The 23,942-nt window shown below is 38.4% G+C and overlaps 1 protein-coding gene across 7 annotated transcripts in view; it reads right to left on the bottom strand.

Moving 5' to 3' along the window:
* Positions 1-23,942, bottom strand: part of LTBP1 (latent transforming growth factor beta binding protein 1) — a 416,025-nt gene that overhangs the window by 21,639 nt on the left and 370,444 nt on the right. For all 7 annotated transcript variants that reach the window (XM_081264902.1, XM_081264904.1, XM_081264903.1 and 4 more), the window contains 5 exons: positions 9,901-10,077; positions 9,082-9,168; positions 6,988-7,116; positions 6,167-6,307; positions 4,769-4,939 (listed from right to left, as the gene is read on the bottom strand). In XM_081264902.1, coding sequence (XP_081121028.1) covers positions 4,769-4,939; positions 6,167-6,307; positions 6,988-7,116; positions 9,082-9,168; positions 9,901-10,077 — 705 coding nt within the window. The remainder of the gene's footprint in view (positions 1-4,768; positions 4,940-6,166; positions 6,308-6,987; positions 7,117-9,081; positions 9,169-9,900; positions 10,078-23,942) is intronic.

The raw sequence follows: 23,942 nt of genomic DNA on the forward strand, positions 1-23,942 counted from the left end.
TCCAGAGTTCTAGAAGTGGGAGGGGAGGCTGCCATCCATGACCACTGTGCAAAACTGACCACCACCACAAATAACCTGGAACTTTCTCCAATTATAGTCTGCTGTTTGACCTTGGTGACTTTAGCTAAGGACTCAAATGAGATCTCAAGCGACTCCAGAAATGTACTGAATTATACAATCATGCAATTGTCCTCATGTACAGTTACCCCGACACAATCCATCACCCTCCACTCATTTCCCCTGCATGTAGCACCACCCCACGAGATGCCATCTAACTTCAGGGAACGCCACTGAGGGAGCCAGCCGCTCCTGCCTCCTCCACCTACCACTATTCTCGGATAGGGCTGCGGCTTTAGCAAGAATTAATGCCCGTGACCTATTGGACCCGAAGTGTGAAAGCCAGCTCCAGAGCCAAAGCTTTACTTTACACCGCACTTTAATGCTCAAACCTGACGACAAGTGGTACGATTTATTCTTCAAATTCCACCAGCACTGTTTCCATCAGTAACTGATTGTTCCCCAAAGCTGTGCTGCTTCCTAAGAAACTGCAAAGTTCAGTGTCTGGCAGGGTGGGATTAGTCCAGTGTTAAGGTTAACAAACAGATAACCTGGTCCATCACAATATCAAGACATCTAGAAACAGCATGCTTAAAAGACACAAAGACAGGAATTATGAGCATACGAATTAGTTTCAAAATCCACACATTCTTTGCTTCCTCTCAACAAGTAATAACTACCAGCATTAAAGTAGGCTTTATCAAAAAGTCAGGTGCTGTTCAATGTCTTTGGAGCCTTGTTGGTGTAGTCTAAGGACTACCAGCATTGATGCTTGGAACTTTTAGATAGAAATGCAGAATCCTGCACCCTCGACCTCTACAATGAACTGCAATCTGATTTTTGATACAATCCCCAGATAACTGACCTACTCATTAATGTTATGAACCAGTGGTTTAGAAGAGAGACTTATTTTGAGAAAAATTATTTATGCATTTGTCAATCCTCAGTTCATATACAGGTGCTATGACGTAATCATATATTTTATAAGATCCTTAGATTTCAGTTACATTTGAAAATACATTGGATAAGAGACACCTAGCAGTAGTAGTAATAACTGTTTATATTTTCTGAAGTCTTATCATATATTGAGCACTATTTCATGTTTATTTTACTACTTTACTATTATAGTATTTAATTATCAAAACAACCCTGTGAGGTAGGTGATGTTATTTTCACATGAGGAAACTGAGGCACAGAGAGATGAGATAGCAAGGTCATGCACATAAGAAGTTGCCAAGCCAGGATTCGGGGCCAGGCAATCTGGTTCCAGAACCCATGCTCTGGTTCCTTTCAGCTATAGTATTGCAGAGAAATGTGCCCAACAGAAGGCGTTTAGTGTACCTGTGACTGGAAGATCAGGTTTAACCAACGGAATGCCAACTCTTCATCAGACCTTCAGAAAACCTGTTCCACTTGGGCATGGACTTCTCTCAGATACACTCTTCCTGACTTTAGTTCTAGCACCATAATTCTGGTCTTAATAAAATAAATGTGCTTTCTGGGCTGCCTAACAAAATTCCTTTACTCCAACTGACACATGTAGAACAGTGGTTTCCAATGTGTTCCCTGGAACCTAAAGTATGATACAGTATACATTTCTTCACATTCATTCATTTGAATTTGCAATTAAAAATGTGTTTCTTGAAACCTCCATTGAAAATAATTGATGCACCGTTGTAAAATCCATCTTAGAAGAGATTTCATATTTAAAATAGAATTCATGTTTAGAATATTGATAATTATTCTGAAATTTATTTCTTGATTTCCTAGCTATATTCTGATGCTACTAGGAAACTGTACTACCTTTAGATTTTAATTACATTTAAAAATGCATTTGATCAGAGACACCTAGTTGAATATTTGTTGTTTTTTTTAAACTCAGTCAATTAAATTTGATTATCAAAGGAACTGCCTAATCAAAGACACAGGCACTAAAATTTTAATATTTAAATATTTATATCATAGGACTAGGTTAGAGACAGAATAAAATGTAAATATATGCAAACCTTTTCATAAAGGAGTTCCCATAACCAAAAGCATACTGTCACCCAAATGTCAGGGCTATAAACAGAATATGTATAAAAAACTTATAAATTTTTAAAAGACATAGAATTCAGCAAAAAAAGGACAAAGAATATGATGAATAATTCACTGAGAAAGACAAATCAACTATAAACATGAAAAAATATGTTCAAATTTCCTAGACTACTACCTTTGCACCCATCCGATAGAAACCATTTTAAAGGGGTTAGGGGCATAGCACAGTGATAAGTGTTTGTGCTTAGCAAGCATGAGGCCCTGGGTTCAGTCCCCAGCGTGAACAACAAAATTTAAAGACACTGATCGAAGCAAATGAAGAAGGAGGCATTTCTGAATACTGCCAATGTAAGTGTGAACTTTTACAATATTTTCAGGAAATAAATTGAAAGCATACATACTTCTTGACCCAGTATCTTTATTTATAAGGATTTTCTTCCTAAGGCACTCCTGCAGGTGCCTATGTGGAGGCTCGTTGCAGCATTATTTATAGCAGCAAATTAAGACTGGGGTGGGGAAAGGTTGGGGAGGAATTACACAAATGGCTAGCACAAGATGTGGTAAATAAACCACAGGGCATCTATACAACAGATTCTGCACAGCCCCTCGAGTTACCATCTTTCACCCATTTTAAGATACCCCGGATTGTAAATGTCCTCCCATTCTACCAGATGTTAACATGTAACAGGATGGCCTGTGGCCATTTTCAGGTGCCATTGGTTATCAGATGACTCCAATTTCAGAGATGCTGAAATTGGGATCATCTGATAGTGCAAAACAAAAAAACAAAGTGTAATGTAGATTGGTGACATTGATTTCAGTTTTCAATATTCTGTTTTATATATATAATAACTTATATAAATATACAACAATGTGTAGGAAAATCTAAGGGGATAAAAACCCAGCTTTCAAGGATGAGCATCTTAAAGGTAGGAAGTTCACCTGTGAAGGGATAGGTGGAAGGGAACATAATATCTTTGATTATTTATTCTTTAGAAGAAGCACGTATTAGGGCTGGGGTTGTGGCTCAGCGGCAGACTACTGGCCTAGCATGTGCGAGGCCCTGGAGCCTCAGCACCACATAAACATAAATAAATAAAATGAAGGTATTGTATCCAACCACAACTAAAAAAAATGAATATTAGAAAAATAAATTATAAAAAAAGAAGCATGTATCATTTTTAAAATGAAAAAATATTGCATAAAGATCAAAGGAAAAAAAAGTTGAGGGTGTTAGAACATTGTGAGAAAATGACCCAAACTTAAGTGCTCACTCTACTAATTTCACTTTCATCTCCTAGGGCATCCGCCTCTTGGGCACAAGACAACAGAAGCACTAGTAACCACACCCTGTTCTGCCCAAGTCCTCCCAGCCTTTACAAACAACCCAGCAAGGGAGAAGTAGGTGGCCCAGCCTTGCAAATGAGCTATGCAGGGTGAGGTTATTTTCCCCTGAGCATGCAGCAGCTGTGGCAGATTTCAGATTCAGCCCATCTGGCCCCAGAGCCAATAGCTGGCTGCCATCTATGCCTTTATTTATTAATTTTTTTTGTCCTCTGGTATTCATTTTCTTTTTGTGGCATTTCAAATTATTTTCTTTTTTCATGCTACATTGGTTTTAAGTTATTTCTAAGCCAGAAAGTTAATTAATAAATAGCTTGAAAGAAAAATTCTAATTGAATTAACTGAAAGTTTATGCATTTTCTCTCTTCAAGAAATTCTTCTTCTTTTAACTATCCTGAGAATGTACTCATTACAAAACCCTTCATTTTACACCCACACATTGTTTTTCTAGCTTTAACACATCAATTTCACAAAATGATATACCAAACACGTTCAAGTGCCTTTCTTTTAAATGAGAAGTGGTAAAGAGGGAAATGAACCATTGGTGGACAACCCAACAGACACTGAACAGCCCAGCCAGGAAACCTGGCACAAGCCCCTCTAGCCGCCCTCCAACACTTAGGAGGTGGGACAAAGCTGAGGCCTTAGCCTGTCTCATTTTTTCCATTTGACCAAAGATTTGATGGCAGATCTAAAACTTGAAAGCAGATTTGTTTAAATAATTTTTCATTTACTTCTACTTTCTTTCCTTTTTGTTATAATCCTTTTCTTATATAGATTGAGTATCTCTTATCCAAAATGCTTAGGATTAAAAGTGTTTCAGATTTTGGAGTTTTTCAGATTTGGGGATATTTGCACACATCTCACCAGTTGAGTAGCCCTAATGCTAAAATCTGAACTTTTGGGGGCATTTCAGACTTTGGATTGTCAGGTTAGATATTTCTCAATACAGGCTGATGTTAAATTTTGGACTTTGACCTAGAAGGATCTAATATATTTTGCTATATGTAGAAACTGCTAGGAATGAGGATTATAGAAAATAAATGAAGTATTAGGAAATACACAGACATACGTCACCAATGGCCGAGTTTTGTTTCTTCAGGTCATTTATCATTCTTTTGGGAAATAGAATGATGGTTTCAAAAATTCATGACAGGGTTTGGCATGAACCAACCCGAAGCCATAGACTTATCCAATCCTATGTACATACACACCTGTGATGAAGTAAGACCCAAGGAGTGAAGATATAAAAGAGAAACGTCAGGCTCCAGAGGAGGTGAGAAGAACCTGCTGCAGGTTTCTTGCAGAAAAAAAGTGGATCTGGGCTTACCTGAATCCTTCATGGGGCAGAGCGCACACTGCATTCCCCAGGCCTCTCCATACAGACAGCAGCATTCGGTGTATGTCGTCTGCTTCCCTACAAGAGGACGGCTACACACATACTCTTCGCTCAGATGTTCCCAGCACAGATCTTGGTAGACATCGGTTTCTTCTATTTGTTCTAAAAGGGAAGAGATGGTTCCTTGACAATTGCACTGTTATTTCATCAACACTGTGGTGGAAGCCAGCGAGTGTCAAAGTTTCCATTCCTACGTCTAAGAGTGACTTCCAAATAAAAGTCTGAATCTAGCCTGGTCTTTCCACAATGAAACCTCTGTCATCTCCAATTGAGTGTCGTTCCACCAGCTAAAATTCAGACTGCCCATCATGTTCCAACTAAATCCTTGCTTCCATAGCTTGCATTGTCATATAAAGTGACCCACTATCTTGTCCTTGAGAGACTTCCTCCAGTCTTCACTTTTTCACATTTACTCCTTTGTCGGATCCTACCATTTCTCTCTAATTTTTTCTTCTTTTTTGATTCATGTTTTGTTACTCATTTCATCTGCCAGCACCCTGGACGAGAACAGTTCTCCTCAGTTCTAATCTTTCTACCTTTCAACTGACTTCACCCAAAGCAATCTCTTGAATATGGTGATTGATTGATTAGCTATGCCCATTATTTTCTTTTTAAAGATTTATTTTTTAGTTGTAGTTGGACACAATACCTTTATTTTACTTATTTATTTTTATGTGGTGCTGAGGATCGAACCCAGGGCCCTGCACATGCTAGGTGAGTGCTCTACTGCTGAGCCACAACCCCAGCCCAGCTATGCCTATTATTAATGGCATGCCACTTCATCAGATATGAACAGGGATTCCTACCAATGGATTTCAGGGCTTTCTACCACTTTGTAGAACTCCACCCTCTGTTTCTACCTAGCCTCATCTGTGTCTTTCCCTCCAGATTAGATTCAAAGAAACTGTTTTTACTACATAGCGTTATTTATTTTTTCCATCTGTATATTTTCACAGCACACCATATGATATCGTCTTAAAGCTTACCAAAGCTCTCAAATTTGACACAGTATGTCCCTGATTAGCCTTCCCTGAACTTACATCTTCCTCATCTGCCTCTGAAGGTCAAGTATGATGACCTCGGGCTTGGAAGAGCTCTGCTTTCTGCTCTGTGCTACTCTGCTGCCCAGTTGGTGAGTATGTTCAAAACATTAAATCTCTCATATGTCAATCATATGCATCTTATTATTTCTATTAGAATCTCACTTTAGTCATTTCAAAATATTCAATAAATCAATTTTTCTATTTTTTAGTAGTTCACACTTTAGTCAAAACACAAACCTTGTGGTATTTATCTAGACATAAGTTTGCATCTCATATCCAAACATACCATTTGATTCTGTTGGTCGGATACATCTTTTTTCTGAAGCATCCAGGACCATTGGATGGGTACAAAAGCAGTTATAAGAGCCTTCTGTGTTAACACACTGGCCATCAATACAACTGTTGGGATCTTGACATTCATCCATATCTGAAGAGAAAAAAAAAATTACTAAAGCAAATCAGCAATCAGTTGTACCTCATATACTTACTCAAGTTAACACATAGCTAAATTTAGTCCAGATTCCAGAGGCTGCTGCAAGTTTAATTAACTACAAATCATCATCCAAAAGAGAACGGCTCTGACTCTAAAAACGATAAGTTGTACTGACTGCAAAAATAATGTTGCCGCCACCACTGGTATTAAATATGGAAAGAAAACATCTATGGACAGGATACGTTTTGAAATTTAAGATAAAATGCCTTTTTATGATATTTTTAAAGTTATTTCCTTTTCTATGCTTTTCTGCCTAGTGTATATGGTTTTCTGCTTTAAACATTAGAGTCTGTGTCAGCATTTTAAAGTGACTTTCACTTGCTTGGTATGAGTGATGAAGCAGGAGGCTCCACAGACCAAAAGGACATTTCAGTTATACCAGTGACCGGAATTATAATTCCACATTGAATATTACTGTTTGAAATCCATTCAAATAGTTGGTGGGTTTTTTTTTCTTAAATTTCAAAAATCTTGCTTAAGAAAGAGATCCATGAAACATTTATGCGTTGTTTTAATATGTGATTTAGATTCAAAGAAATTGTTTTTACTACATAGCATTACTTATTTTTTCCATTTATATATTTCACACCATACAATATCCTCTTAAAGCTTACCAAAGCACTGCAATTTGACAGGATCATAGTATGTCCCTTGCTTACAGTAGCATTCATAACCAGGCTGAGTGTTCAAACAGAAACCATTTTTACAAATCTCCTGTCCAAAAAGTAGGCATTCATCGGCATCTATGGGGGAAAATTGAGAAATACCAAAGAGGAGATAGTTTAATCTTCCCACAAGAAGAAATTAATATTGAGCTTCAAATGAAATATTATATTATTTACATTCCAAAGAATCTTAAAGACCCACAATATACAAATTCTTAAAATTAGATACAGAAATGATAGATACAGAAAATGTAAGCAGATGTGGTTTGTCTGTGGAACAATGACCCAAAAACATTATCAGAGAAGGTATATTTGTAATACAGCACCTGAGATACTACTTTAAGTTTGATGAAATAATCTATGGATTCCATAGTGTTACCAGGATATTTTCTAAAGAATAGACCTTTTAAGAAATGTGCCTTTCTAGGAATGTATATTCTGGCCCATTCACTAGTTGAAATGTATAGAGCTGTCAACATGAGTTTGATGGAACCTGATCAAAGTCTTCCATGATCATAAAGATAAGCTAACAAAAGCATAAGGGGGTTGGCAGACCCACTCCCCCACAGAATTAAGGTCTCCTGGCCATCACTTAAATTTACTCAATGATAAACTGAAAATAAGGGTACACTGCCTTGATTAAGATTGAAAGGATTAAATGAGATAATCCACATGCCAGACTCAGTATACACTCAGGCATGGGCAAATGCTCAGAAGTTATCTACTGCTTTTGTTAGCATCAGTTCTAGCATTTCACAGCTAATATCAGCTAGCGCCCATTTCAAAAATCAGAGACTCCATAGATGACTTGTTCAGATTCACACACATGGAAAATGGCAAAGCCAAGTGCAGTGAACTTAGGGCTGGCTGGATCTGAATCTAGTCTTCTTCCAACCACTTCCAGCACTGTTCAGGCAGGGTGAGGAGGCATTTATTTTTATATAAGAGAGGATGACTTTATGGTAGAATTAGGGTTCTGTTCTATAACATGAAGTGAAATTTAACTACATCCCTGTAAAAATATAGTATGTGATAATTGTGAACTTGAAAAACCATTTGACACATATTACAGACCAAGTCTTGTTATTCAATTGGACTAAATCATAGATGTATTTTAAAAACACAAATGGAATTTCTTATCCAGCTACTGAATTATTCCATATTATTCAAACACTCATTTTCCAAAAATGGATGAACAATAAAAATATTATTATAGTCTCTTTTCCACCCACTTAGTAGTTTTAAATATTAAACTACAATGAAAAACAATCACTTTGTGTATAAAAGGTTATAATGTGTCTACCATGAAAATGTCAAAAGTAAGCGTTTAACGAGGAAATATTCATACATTTAAATATTCAAAAAAATTAAGAGGCTGCATATTTATTTTAGAGTTATACGATAGTAGCATTAAATGTGTAAAACTTCCTTTTGGGTTTTGTTTTTTTGCAACACTGGGGACTGAACCCAGGGCTTTCCCTCCATTATGGAATTACATCCCTAGTCCTGAAACATCTACTTTTTGTTTTCTTCTTTTCCATTCCTCATTATGAATGTGTGGCCCTTAGTACAAGGTCCTAGAAATAGAAGGGTTAATTCTGAAAAGGCACGAACCTTGACTCTGTTGATAACCACAGAAACACACATTCCAGTGGCCTAACTCACAGGGTCATAATTTACATGACTTCTAATACACCCCGAGGATAACTGGACAAATTTAAGTATGAACTCAATGCAGAATTTTGTAGTGGTTTACACACATTATCTCACTTAATCCTCATTATAACCTCATTTCTATCTCTCAGATGAGCACACAGCAACTCAGAAGGTGAAGTGACCTCCCATGGTCACACAGCCATGAGTGTTCAGACTCCCAAGCCTCAGCTCTGATCAGAGATCAAAAACCTTCCTTCAGTGGTAGAATTAAGGGCTTTGTAATTAGTTTCCATGGCCCCAAAGAACCCTCATTCTGTGTAACCCAAGCCACACTTCTAACTAGAACTTCTGACAGGTGTTGCAAATTCATAGCCACTTGACTCTGACCTTTGTAGTTCTCACCACCAATGTCGTAAGAGGATTCTCCAGCGGGGACAAAACCTTTCCCCCTAGGACACATTTCCGTGAATTCAGCTGAATTTAAAACAGACAAAAACCAAAAAGCAAATAAGTCGAAAAATAAAAACAAAGAATCAAAATCTTCCCTGCAGGCAGATTTTAAAATCAGTTTTACTTTCCCAGATCCAGTATCTTTAAGCAATTTAGGCAAATAAATTCAGAACAATCCCCTTTATTTTGGATTAGGTGCAAATAAATCTAATGACTTATTCCATATTATTTATATGCTTATATTATTTATAAATTTACTAACTTTTTTTTAAAGCTCTCAATTCACCCATGTTTTATTTACCCATGTTTAACTGGCCATTATGACTATTATTTTTGCACTATTGTGGTGTCTAGTATTTTAAAGGATCAATAAAAGCCCATAAAGCAAAATTTTAGCTTAAATATCCAAGCTCTATTTATGGATAACGCTGTGTCATGGCTGGCAAAAGAGGTTGATCTTAATTTTAAAATGGAATAAAACAATTATCTTTTTGCCAAAGCATCTGATAGCACCCAAGTGTCTCAGCACTCCCTGTGAGAGACAGAAGTTGAAGAATTCATATTGAAGTGGGAAGAGGGTGATGGCTCTAGCCCTGAATGGCAGTCACCATAAGGTAACTTGCCCTCGAGTCGACTATGGCCATGAATACATCATCCCAGGGCCTCAAAGCAAGAAACAAAATGAAATCCTCCCGAGGCCCGTGGACACCACATGTAAAAACACAAGTGCAAACGTCACACTGGGCTGCTTCTTACCAGTCCCCAGGACCGGGCAGGGGAAGATCTCACAGTTATCTCCCCACCCGGCCCCTGATGTACAGCAGCATTCTTGTTTGGTGACGTTGGGGGCCAGCACGTTATCACAGAGACTGGCGTCATTGAGGTTATAGTAGCATTCTTTCTTTTCTTCTCTAGGCTGGTCCACATCTAAATCTAAACAGGAGAGAAAGTAAGAGGACCATCAGGGAGGACACCTCAGATCTACCTAGGACACAACAGAGCAGAAACCGCCATGGGAAAGAGTGACAGGATGTGTTCATGGCATCCTTAACTGCTTTCCACGCTCCGCGTCAGGCTCTTCCACTTCAGGATAAAAATGCACTTCAATCCCAAATTTTGGTGGATTTCTAACACACCCCAAGAGTGTAAATCTGTCGAAGCCATTTCCTTTGACGTTAACCAATTACTTTATTCTTGTAAATTTGGCTGTGAGTATAGTTTCCATCTCTACTTTCTTGCCAAACACAGGGCCATTCTTTATGGAGCTGTAACACCTACTTAAATCAATGAAAATGTTCCCCAACACTTGACCAGAGATCTGGGGCTACACATAATATTGAAGCCTTCGGTGGCTATTTGAATCAACCATGCCCCCAATCTTTTCTGAGCAGTATACAGCAGAAGTAGGAAAATACTGCAGTAACCTGGAGCCCATAAAATAATCTTTCATCACTGAAAACCTAGCCACTTAAATTATTGCAAATATATGACTTTGAATGAAATAATGAGTGCCAGCTAAGCCTCAGCACAGAATTCCAAGTCTGGGTTCTAGTCCCACCTCATGTGTGTGTCCTAGAAGAAAATGCCTTCTAACAGACTCAGTCTCCTTGGGACAAACACAAAATGATAAAAAAAAAAAAAAAAGATGAGAACAAAACCCACCCACTTTCAGATAATACCAATGGATGAATTCTATCAGACTCAACACCCTTGAACAAGACTTTGATCCGTATTTTGTGACTGGACTTGAAAGTAATCCAATTCTTTTTCTACCAAATGCCATAGAGTCCAAATGACTGCCTTTGATCCAATTAGAATTTATTACTTGTTTTCATTTTATGCTGTATCAAATAAAAAGCTGACTACTGTCATTACAATTACTTAGATTAATTCTAATGAGATGATTTCATCAGAACTCTATTGTTTCCAGATTCTTAGACCCAAAGAAACTACAGGGAACAAGGGAAAACATTTTCCATTGAAGATGAGTCTGAGACTTGAATATCAACCCCTAGTTACCCTTCTTTTGAAGTTGGTAGATCATTATGTTAGGAAAAATTTAATGAGTTTTTTTTTACAATAGTTTCCTATATATTTATTTTGGCAGGGCCAAGTTGACTGTGGAAATGTGATTAATATTAAATGCTAAAAGCATTTTAAAAATAAAAGTTCTTAAAATTCAACCAGAGGGCTGGGGAGGTAGATTGGTGGTAGAGCATTTGCCTAGCCTACATGAGGACTTGTATTTGAGCCCAACACCAAAAACAAACAACAACAACAAAAAGCCTACTCCCCTCTTCTAAAGCTAATGTTCTATTGTGGCATTAAAAAACAAGCAAAGGAATAAACAACCTCTCAAGTACAAACTCTCAGAGCACAGAGTATGAATGAAAACATCAAAAGATCCTTCACCTACCTCATTCTTGCCACTCGATGGTTATTCTTTTGGTAGATTTTTGGCTTGCACTCTTAGTAGGACTATTTGATGATAAATTCAAGTGTATAGGAAACAGATCAAGTGTATAGGAAAAAACTTGGAATGCTGATTTCCATGTAGCAGTTCTCAATCATTCCCTTGTGTGTGAAACTGAATAAAACCCACCACACCTCCCTAGTCATGCAGACATGGAATTTTCTTTGGAAACTAAGGGTGTGTATTTTAAATTATTATTAAACCCCTCACACAAAACCCTATAGAAAATTTTGCAAACTTTTCCCCAGCATTCTGAATAAATTTCCAGTCTGTTACTACTAACAATTCTCTTCAAATATCCCCCCCCCACTGGCCTAAAAATGCAGCTAACTACTAATGAATGTGTTCAGAAATACAAATCAAGGAAGCAACATGGAATTTAACAAACTAAGATTTAGTTTACAGTTGTACTAAAAGTAGAATCAATCACTTTTTCCTTGTGTACAAATAGTTCTAAGTATGTCTGGCATTTATTATAAAATGTAATACTATGTAGTAGGGTCTGGATGAAGACTGCTATGTTCATAGGTAATCAAAAACCACAGGCTTCTCTCCAAAGCCATGCATGTCAAAATGATACATACACACACATATATTTCACACACAGTATAAATACCAAGTTTTCTATGATGTTGCACTCATGGAAACTAAGAAACAAAATTACCTTTATTATTTTGCCTTTTCTTTGGAAGGAAACTCGTATTATTTCATAAGGGAGATAATCAATAATATACTTGTATTACTCGGTATTACATTAGTTCTGCTCTTATTTTCTTTCCCAGCTATTTGAAAATTCAATGTTTACACAGCTGAAATGGAGGGTTAGGCAGGCCCTTATCCATGTTTGAAAAGAGATGCAAATTCTTTTTCAAAAACTGGTCCACAAAGGTCATTCTGGGAAAAACTATAATTTCCCTATCTTCCTAACCTTTAAATAATTAACATCCTTGAGAATTTTTCCATTGGGGTAAAATTCTGATCTGTAAATATACATAATATAATTTCTTTGAAGAATTTCTGTGAGTTTAAGAAATTGCTTCTGGATTGGAGGTTTTCTGTTGGTTATGGAAAGGGCTAAGCATGAAAAAGAATAAATTTTCTTTTTCTTAAAGATTTTATAAGGATGGCCGCTGCGTAAGGGGGTAGCTGAAGTGCTGAGCCTGGTGCTCAGAACAGCGGCTTTAATAGAGACTTCGCCCAGCTTGTTAGAGCTCCTTTCACCATTAATCTGTAGTGGACCACCCGGCCAAGCAGCAGAAAAAACAAAGAGATTGAAAAAGAGACGCTTGGCTCCCGGACGCTTTCCTGCTCAAAACCGCGGGCGCTTTGCGCCCATCTGCTTCCTCTTTCACTTCGCTCCCGGCAGAGAAGCTGAATGGGCAATCAGCAGTGGATTGTAAGTACCTGAGGCAAAGAAAGCTCAGTACACCCCGCCCTTTTTTTTTTTTTTTAATATTATCTATACAGGGAGAGTTAGTGGATTGGAATTGTTGGCGGGGCTGTAGTTTCGGGGCCGAAAATCCACTCCGCGGGAGCCACCATTTGCTTTCTGCATGCTGTCTTGATGGCCCTGTCTACACGGTCCAGCTACCGCAGCTAGAGACTGGAACTGGGCTGCGTGCCGAACCCTGTCCTCCGAAGGCAGGTCCACGGCCTCAAGTGCCTCGGTCGCCTGTTCCCTGCTGCACCTTGGGGCATAGCCTGCTCTGGGGTCACTCGGCATCCCTCTGCGAGGGGTCAGGCACGGCGGCAGCCACTTGGGCCCCCCGCGGCGCCAGCCGCTTGGGCCCTCCGCGGCGGCGCTGCTAAGGTCGCAGACAAGCGGGGCGCCAAAGAGCGCGGACCAGAGGTGGAGGCGGAGGCAGCAGGATTTCAGTTCTAGAAAACTGGACTGGAAACAGTAGCAGCAATTTGTATAACCCCAAGATCTTGCTTATGCCAGGAAACTGTAAGGGTAACATGAATATCATTGAGGAGGTCTAACATGACGGCAGACGCGGAGGGATCAAGTCTCTGACCTCCTCAACTGCGAGGGCATAGGGAGCGGTAAATTATCTAAAGCCTATTTGCTCAGGATTACTAGGCAATGCTGAGCTGACGTGGAGCTAGGGCGTACACTTTGGGCCCCTCAGAAAACACACACTGAGCACGAATTTGCTGCATTTAAGCCCCGGATCGCCTGCTTCTCGTGACTCAGCACTAACGGTCCTGCTGAAATAACTAGTCGGCCCACCTGATCTCACAGAGGTAAAAGCCAACTGAGCACCATAGCCAGACCCAGGGAATCAGGAGTGACGTGGGACTAGCGGAGCAGAACCACGGCTATCGCTCCCACCAGGGCTGACAACAGAGGTCCCTTGCACCAGCTACCAGGGGAGTTGCTACCTAAGGGCAAACAAATTTGCTGGGGGTCCTCAGCCCCAAGCCCTACAAACTTAGGGTCCAAGGGAGGCAAACGGAAAGGGTGTGCCCAGGCATCCGTGAAAATAGGGCTCCCAGGAGCAGCAGACCCGGCGCGTAGCCAGTAATGTGGTAAGCGTCACAGGTGAGTGGGGCCTGGATTGAGGAACCACAAGAGAAGGACCTAGACACTCAGGACTGGAGACTCGCACAGTCTGGGAAGAAGAGCTGAGGCACAGTGATTGGTTCCCACCTATCACGAGGAGAAGCCTGGCCCAGTGGGCATAGCTCCACCTACTGGAAGAGAAGTTAATCGAGCTCTATGACTGCATTTATTATTATTACTATTTTTTTTTAACGATTATTATTAGTATTTTTTTTTTATTCTCACTTTTTGTAGTTGATGTTGTTGTTGTTCTTTAACTTTCTTATTAATGGTTTCAATTTTTTTTAATTCTTTTTATTCTATTATTATTATTATTTTTTCAACTCCAATTTCCATTTTTCTATTATCATTATAATTTTTTTTGTTTGTTTTAAAATTTTTATTTTTTCGTTTTTTCTTTCTTTCTTTTCACTTTCTTTTCTTTTATATTTTCATTTCTTTTCAATTTTCTTATTCCCCCTTTCTTGAATTCTACCTGCCTACACTCACTCTCTTTAGTGACTTCTTCCCTTCCCTTCTAATACCTCTCCTCCCAAGCATCAAATGAATTTATAAGAGTAAACAGTAACTCAGCAGTCAAACAGAACAAGAAGTATCATGAGCATAAAAAAGCAAGGAAGAAAAGGAGTACAAACAATGAAGGACAGCCTAACTATTCAGGAGGACCTGGAGTCATCAGAAAAAATGGCCATATAAAGAACTCAAGGAACACCTTAGACAGATGGAAAGGAACCTTAAAGATCACACTGAAAATAAATTACATAAACAGATAAAAGAAGAAGTTAAGCATCTTTATCAGGAGATAGAGATTATAAAAAAAATCAAACAATAATTCTAGAAATGAAGGAAACGATAAACCAAATTAAAAACTCAATCGAGAGTATCACTAACAGAGTGGAGCAAGTAGAAGCCAGAACATCAGATAATGAAGACAAAATATATCATCTTGAAAAGAGTCTAGCCAACTCAGATAGACTGGTAAAAAATCACGAGAAAAACATCCAAGAGATTTGGGATAATTTAAAAAAATCAAACTTACGAGTCATCGGGATAGAGGAAGGCACAGAGATTCATGCCAAGGGAATGAGTAACGTGCTGAAGGAAATAATTACAGAAAACTTCCCAGAAATAAAAAAGGAAACAGATATACAAATTGTAGATGCATACAGGACACCGAGCACACAAAATCACAGTAGACCAACGCCAAGACACATTGTTATGAAGCTATCCAATATACAGAACAAAGAGATAATATTAAAAGCTACAAGAGAAAAGAGGCAGATTACATTTAGGGGTAAACCAATAAGGTTGACAACGGATTTTTCATCACAGATGCTGAAAGCAAGAAGATCCTGGAACAACGTATTTCAAACACTGAAAGACAATGGATGCCAACCAAGAATTCTGTATCCAGCAAAATTAAGCTTCAGATACGACAACGAAATAAAAATCTTTCATGACAAACTAAAGCTAAAAGAATTTGTAGCCAGAAAACCAGCATTGCAAGGCGTCTTGAGCAAAACTCTACACGAGGAAGAAATGGAAGACGATAACCAAAACCATCAGCGGGAAGTGCCTCGGTAAAGACAGAGGACGGGGGGAAAGCTAATCATGGAGAAACAATCTAAATTAGGGGGAAAAAAAAAGAGATAAATAATCAAACATGGCAGGAAGTACAAACCATATATCAATAGTAACTCTAAACGTTAATGGCTTAAACTCTCCAATAAAGCGACATAGGCTGGTAACATGGATTAAAAAAACAAATCCAACAATATGCTGCCTCCAGGAGACACATCTGATTGGAAAAGACATACACAGGCTCAAGGTAAAAGGTTGGGAAAAAATATACCACGCTCATGCTCCTCGTAAGCAAGCAGGGGTGGCCATTCTCATATCGAATAAAATTGACTTCAAGACTAAGTTAATCAAAAGGGATAAGGAAGGATATTATATACTGTTAAAAGGAACCATTGACCAACAAGACATAACAATTATCAATATTTATGCACCAAATAATGACGCTGCGACGTTCATAAAACAAACTCTCCTCAAGTTCAAGAATCGAATAGACCACAACACAATAATCATGGGTGACTTCAACATACCTCTCTCACCATTGGACAGATTCTCCAAACAAAAGTTGAATAAAGAAACTATTGACCTCAATATCACAATCAATAACCTAGACTTAACTGACATATATAGAATATATCAACCATCATCAAGTGGATATACTTTTTTCTCAGCAGCTCATGGAACCTTCTCAAAAATAGATCATATATTATGCCATAGGGCAACCCTCAGTAAATATAAAGGGGTTGAGATAATACCATGCACTTTATCAGATCATAATGGAATGAAACTGGAAATCAATGATAAAAGAAGGAAGGAAAAATCCTACATCACATCGACAATGAACAATACGTTACTGAATGATCAATGGGTTACAGAAGACATAAAGGAGGAAATCAAAAAATTCTTAGAGATAAATGAAAATACAGACACAACATATCGGAATCTATGGGACACAATGAAAGCAGTTTTGAGAGGGAAATTCATCGCCTGGAGGTCATTCCTCAAAAAAAGGAAAAACCAACAAATAAATGAGCTCACACTTCATCTCAAAGCCCTAGAAAAGGAAGAGCAAAACAATAGCAAATGTAGCAGAAGGCAAGAATTAATTAAAATCAGAGCAGAAATCAATGAAATTGAAACAAAAGAAACTATTGAAAAAATTAACAAAACAAAAAGTTGGTTCTTTGAAAAAATAAATAAGATCGACAGACCCCTAGCCATACTAACGAAGAGAAGAAGAGAGAGAACTCAAATTACTAACATACGGGATGAAAAAGGCAATATTACAACAGACGCTTCAGAAATACAGAAAATAATTAGAAATTATTCCAATAAAATAGAAGATAGTGAAGACATCGATAAATTCCTTAAGTCATATGATTTGCCCAGACTGAGTCAGGAGGAAACTCACAACTTAAACAGACCAATATCAATAGATGAAATAGAAGAAGCAATCAAAAGACTTCCAACCAAGAAAAGCCCAGGACCGGATGGGTATACAGCAGAGTTCTACAAAACCTTTAAAGAAGAATTAATACCAATACTTTTCAAGTTATTTCAGGAAATAGAAAAAGAGGGAGCTCTTCCAAATTCATTCTATGAGGCCAACATCACCCTGATTCCGAAACCAGACAAAGACACCTCAAAGAAAGAAAACTACAGACCAATATCTCTAATGAACCTAGATGCAAAAATCCTCAATAAAATTCTGGCGAATCGGATACAAAGGCACATCAAAAAAATTGTGCACCATGATCAAGCAGGATTCATCCCTGGGATGCAAGGATGGTTCAATATATGGAAATCAATAAATGTTATTCACCACATTAATAGACTTAAAGATAAGAACCATATGATCATCTCGATAGATGCAGAAAAAGCATTTGACAAAGTACAGCATCCCTTTATGTTCAAAACATTAGAAAAACTAGGGATAACAGGAACTTACCTCGACATTGTAAAAGCTATCTATGCTAAGCCTCAGGCTAGCATCATTCTGAATGGAGAAAAATTGAAGGCATTCCCTCTAAAATCTGGAACAAGACAGGGATGCCCCCTATCACCACTTCTATTCAATATAGTTCTCGAAACACTGGCCAGAGCAATTAGACAGACAAAAGAAATTAAAGGCATAAAAATAGGAAAAGAAGAACTTAAATTATCACTATTTGCAGATGACATGATTCTATACCTAGAAGACCCAAAAGGGTCTACAAAAAAACTACTAGAACTAATAAATGAATTCAGCAAAGTGGCAGGATATAAAATCAACACACATAAATCAAAGGCATTTCTGTATATCAGCGACAAAACTTCTGAAATGGAAATGAGGAAAAACACTCCATTCACAATATCCTCAAAAAAAATAAAATACTTGGGAATCAACCTAACAAAAGAGGTGAAAGACCTATACAATGAAAACTACAGAACCCTAAAGAAAGAAATAGAAGAGGATCTTAGAAGATGGAAAAATATACCTTGCTCATGGATAGGCAGAACTAACATCATCAAAATGGCGATATTACCAAAAGTTCTCTATAGGTTCAATGCAATGCCAATCAAAATCCCAATGGCATTTCTTGTAGAAATAGATAAAGCAATCATGAAATTGATATGGAAAAATAAAAGACCCAGAATAGCAAAAACAATTCTAAGCAGGAAGTGTGAATCAGGTGGTATAGCGATACCAGATTTCAAACTATATTACAGAGCAATAGTAATAAAAACAGCATGGTACTGGTACCAGAACAGGCGGGTGGACCAATGGTACAGAATAGAGGACACAGAGACTAATCCACAAAGCTACAACTATCTTATATTTGATAAAGGAGCTAAAAACATGCAATGGAGAAAGGATAGCATCTTCAACAAATGGTGTTGGGAAAACTGGAAATCCATATGCAACAAAATGAAACTGAATCCCCTACTCTCGCCATGCACAAAAGTCAACTCAAAGTGGATAAAGGAGCTAGATATGAAATCAGAGACTCTCCATCTGATAGAAGAAAAAGTTGGCTCCGATCTAAAGATTGTGGGGACGGGCTCAAAATTCCTTAACAGGACACCCATAGCACATGAGTTAATAACAAGAATCAACAAATGGGACTTTCTTAAACTGAAAAGTTTTTTCTCAGCAAGAGAAACAATAAGAGAGGTAAATAGGGAGCCCACATCATGGGAACAAATTTTTACTCCTCACACTTCAGATAGAGCCCTAATATCCAGAGTATACAAAGAACTCAAAAAATTAGACAATAAGAAAACAAACAACCCAATCAACAAATGGGCCAAGGACCTGAACAGACACTTCTCAGAGGAGGACATACAATCAATCAACAAGTACATGAAAAAATGCTCACCATCTCTAGCAGTCAAGGAAATGCAAATCAAAACCACCCTAAGATACCACCTCACCCCAGTAAGATTGGCAGCCATGATGAAGTCAAACAACAACGAGTGCTGGCGAGGATGTGGGGAAAAGGGTACTCTTGTACACTGCTGGTGGGACTGCAAACGGGTGCGGCCAATTTGGAAAGCAGTATGGAGATTCCTGGGAAAGCTGGGAATGGAACCACCATTTGACCCAGCTATTGCCCTTCTCGGACTATTTCCTGAAAACCTTAAAAGAGCACACTACAGGGATACTGCTACATCGATGTTCATAGCAGCACAATTCACAATTGCTAGACTGTGGAATCAACCCAGATGCCCTTCAATAGATGAATGGATAAAAAAAATGTGGCATTTATACACCATGGATTATTACGCAGCACTAAAAAATGACAAAATCACGGAATTTGCAGGGAAATGGATGGCACTAGAGCAGATTATGCTTAGTGAAGCTAGCCAATCTCTAAAAAACAAATACCAAATGTCTTCTTTGATATAATGAGAGCAACTAAGAACAGAACAGGGAGGAAGAGCAGGAAGAAAAGTTTAACATTAAACAGAGACATGAGGCGGGAGGGAAAGGGAGAAAAAAAAGGAAATCACATGGAAATGGAGGGAGACCCTCATTGTTATACAAAATTATATATAAGAGGTTATGAGGGGAATGGGATAACAAACATGGAGGGAAATGAATTACAGTAGATGGGGTAGAGAGAGAAGCTGGGAGGGGAGGGGAGGGGAGGGGGGATAGTAGAGGATAGGAAAGGTAGCAGAATACAACAGTCACTAATATGGCAGTATGTAAAAATGTGATGTGTAACCGATGTGATTCTGCAATCTGTATTTGGGGTAAAAATGGGAGTTCATAACCCACTTGATTCTAATGTATGAAATATGATTTGTCAAGAGCTTTGTAATGTTGTGAACATGCAATAAATAAAAAATTAAAAAAAAGATGATGATAAAAAAAAGATTTTATAAATAAGTTTAACCATACCACACATCACATGCCACAGACTTCTAAGAAATATATTATTTCTCCTCCAGTATTTTCAGATTTTATTTTTCTATTTTTATTAAAAGGCTGGCTTAACATCTGTTTATAAATATCAATTTGTGCATTTTAATCCTAGGAGTATGGTTTGGTAATAACAAAAAAAGTGACTTTTTGGACATTTTACATGTGGTACTTTTTTGTCATAGCAATTTGTTTGATTGATTGATTTTGGTGGTGGGGATTAAGCTCAGAGCCTGGTGCATGCTAGTGAAGGGCTCTACCACTGAGCTACATCCCTAGCCCCATGTAGTTCTTTTCTGAAGGAAATTTTACCAAGGCCTTTTCACATGAAACGCAGAATAACTAGCTATGCCTATAGAGGGAGCAGGTAACACAGCACCCTCCTGTTGTGGAAGAGAAAACTGAGATTCATTTCAAGTGGCTTGTGTCCATGGCTTTCTTTCCCCAGAACCCCTCTTTGGGGCACAGCATCCTACTAATCTCAAGTAGCTTTGTTTGAGATAAATGAAGAGAGGGCAGCAAATGATCCCTGCCCATGTCAGCATGTCCCTTGCTCTGAACAGAACAGAGGGGCTTAGAGCCACCATAGAGAGCCCTTCCTGGGAATTCCTTCCCCTTGGTCTGTCAAACTGCAGAGTCTTTCCCTAAATATGTGCAACTGCAAGGACTGCTATTGGGTGAGAAAACCCAAAAGTTTTTTCTTTTTGATTAAAATGCATACGAGCCTTTAAAATAGGCTTTTGTCTTCGCTTTTTGTCTGCATTGCTTTTTCAATGTGTTCTATATGTCCTCTGAGCCAATCCTCTCTATGTCCTTTAGACCAAAATGACCCAGGAGTAACAAAGTGAATGGGTGTGAGTAAAGAGTGCCCAGCGCGGGCTGGGGATGTGGCTCAAGCGGTAGCGCGCTCGCCTGGCATGCGTGCGGCCCAGGTTCGATCCTCAGCACCACATACCAACAAAGATGTTGTGTCCGCCGAGAACTAAAAAATAAATATTAAAAAAATTCTCTCTCACTCTCTCCCCTCTCTCACTCTCTCTTTAAAAAAAAAAAAAAGAGTGCCCAGTGAAACACCAGCCATAGTGGACAAGAGGTCAGTGCACAGAAGTCTATGAGAGGAAATTATTTCTGCTAGATGCACCCAGGAAGCTGTACTCCTTTCTTAAATTTAAAAATCTCAAGAAACACAGTTTATATCACTTCGTGTTTTTATAAGAAAAGAAATTCTCGGATAATATTTCAAGAGGGAGTAAAAAAAGAACTTAGAAATTCATTTATGTTTTTTTTTTCAAGCTCTCACCTTCAAGAACTTACACAATGGAGACATGTGTTATCTATTATTTAAAGCAGGATTGAGGAGAAAGCCCTCCTCAGTAAGTTCCAGAAGGTACTGACCGTAGAAATGGATTGGATATGAAAGAATGCAAATAAAAAAGAAGACCAGAGAAAGGTGATCAAAGTTAACATGTTTTGAAGAAGATATCTCCACACAGTTCCTGTTCTTAAAGAGGTGATGTGAGTACAGAGTTGGGCCAGTAAACTGGCCATGGACTGGCCAGAGAGTCCACTCCTGGATGCATACACCTAAGCTACACTGTGGCAGGCCAGGGTACACAGGGCTATCATGGAAGGCTGTCTGGAGAGGTGACATCTGAGCCAAGTTTTGAAAGATAAATTAAGGAAGAAAATATTTTTTAAAAAGTCAACAAGCAAGGTGCCTGAGGGTGAGAAGCAAAAAGTACAACTGAACTCAACTTTCTGTGGCAGAGCAAGGTGGGGTGTCCATCACATCACACCATCATTTCTAACCAAAAGCTAAGCACCAAAAAAGCAAATAACCCAATCAATAAATGGGCCAAGGACCTGAACAGACATTTCTCAGAAGATGATATACAATCAATCAACAAATATATGAAAAAATGTTCATCATCGCTAGTAATTAGATAAATACAAATCAAAACTACTCTAAGATTTCACCTCACTTGAGTCAGAATGGAAGCTATTAAGAATACAAACAACAATTTGGGAGATGATACTAAAAAGGTTTGTTATATTCTAGTGGGTTTTGTTACCTGCTAATGGAATTGGACTTCATGCTGTAGACAGTGACAAGAAGTTGATAGATTGAAGAAGGATTTGAAACCAGATCTGTTTTAAAAATACAAATAGCCTCTTCAGCAAATGATGCTGAGAAAACTGGAAATCCACATGGAACAAAATGAAATTAAACCCCTATCTCTCATCATGCCCCAAACTCAACTCAAAGTGGATCGAGGACCTAGGAATTAAACCAGAGACCTTGAGCCTAATGGAAGAAAAAATAGGCTCAAACCTTTATCATATAGGATTAGGCCCCAAATTCCTTAATAAGACTCCTATAGTGCAAGAATTAAAACCAAGAATCAATAAATGGGATGGATTCAAACTAAAAAGCTTCTTCTCAGCAAAAGAAACAATCAGTGAGGTGAATGGAGAGCCTACAGGATGGGAGCAAATCTTTACCACAAGCACATCAGATAGAGCACTAATCTCTAGGATATATAAAGAGCTCAAAAACCTTAACACCAAAAAAAACCACAAAAAAACAAATAACCCAATCAATAAATGGGCCAAGGAACTGCATAGATACTTCTCAGAAGAAGATATGCAATCAATCAACAAATATATGAAAAAATGTTCAACATCTATAGCAATTAGAGAAATACAAATCAAAACTACTCTAAGATACCATCTCACTCCAGTCAGAATGGCAGATATCAAGAATATAAACAACAATAAGTGTTGGTAAGGATGTGTGGGAAAAAGGGATACTCATACATTATTAGTGGGGCTGCAAATTGATGTAGCCAATCTAGAAAGCAGTATGGAGATTCCTTGGAAAACTGGGAATGGAATCACCATTTGACCCAGCTATCTCACTCCTTGGTTTATACCTAAAAAACTTAAAAACAATATATTATAGGGACACAGCCATATCAATGTTTATAGCAGCACAATTCACAATAGCTAAACTGTGGAACCAACCCAGATGCCCTTCGGTAGATGAATGGATAAAAAAAATGTGGTATATATACACAATGGAACATTACTTAGCATTAAAAGATAATAAAATCATGGCATTTGCAGGTAAATGGATGGAGTTGGAGAATATGATGCTAAGTGACGTAAGCCAATCCCAAAGGCCGAATGTTTTCTTTGATGAGGATGCTGACTCATAATGGTGATGTGCGGGGAGCATGAGAGGAATGGAGGAACTTTAGATAGGGCAAAGGGGAGTGGGGGAAGGGAGGCAGGAAAGGGGTAGGAATGATGATGGAATGAGTTAGACATCATTACCCTAAGTACATGTATGAAGACACAAATGGTGTGAAAATACTTTGTGTACAGTCAGCATCTTGAAAAATTGTGCTCTATATGTGTAATATGAAATGAACTGCATTCTGCTAGCATGTATAACAAATTAGAATGAATAAACAAATATAAACTCTGGCAAAATGTGGAGTAGGAATTGATGGGACAGGCAGGAAGAGGAGTCAGGAGGCTACTGCAGTGGTCCAGGAAGTGATGCTGAAGGGCAGGCTCCGGCAACAGGAACAGGACCAGGGAGGACTATGGAGAACACTTTGAAGATGAGATGGCATGGATGGGTTGCTTAGACAGGTGGGGATAAAAATGAAAGCATCACTTTGAGATTTCCAGTACTGATGTCAATTATTAAGTGCACATAGGGAGAGTCTTGGCAATTAATTTGGGTTTGGGTAGTTGGCAGCCAG

The sequence above is a fragment of the Spermophilus citellus genome, assembly GCF_964194105.1.
Source record: "Spermophilus citellus genome assembly, chromosome: 13".
Lineage (NCBI taxonomy): Eukaryota > Metazoa > Chordata > Mammalia > Rodentia > Sciuridae > Spermophilus > Spermophilus citellus.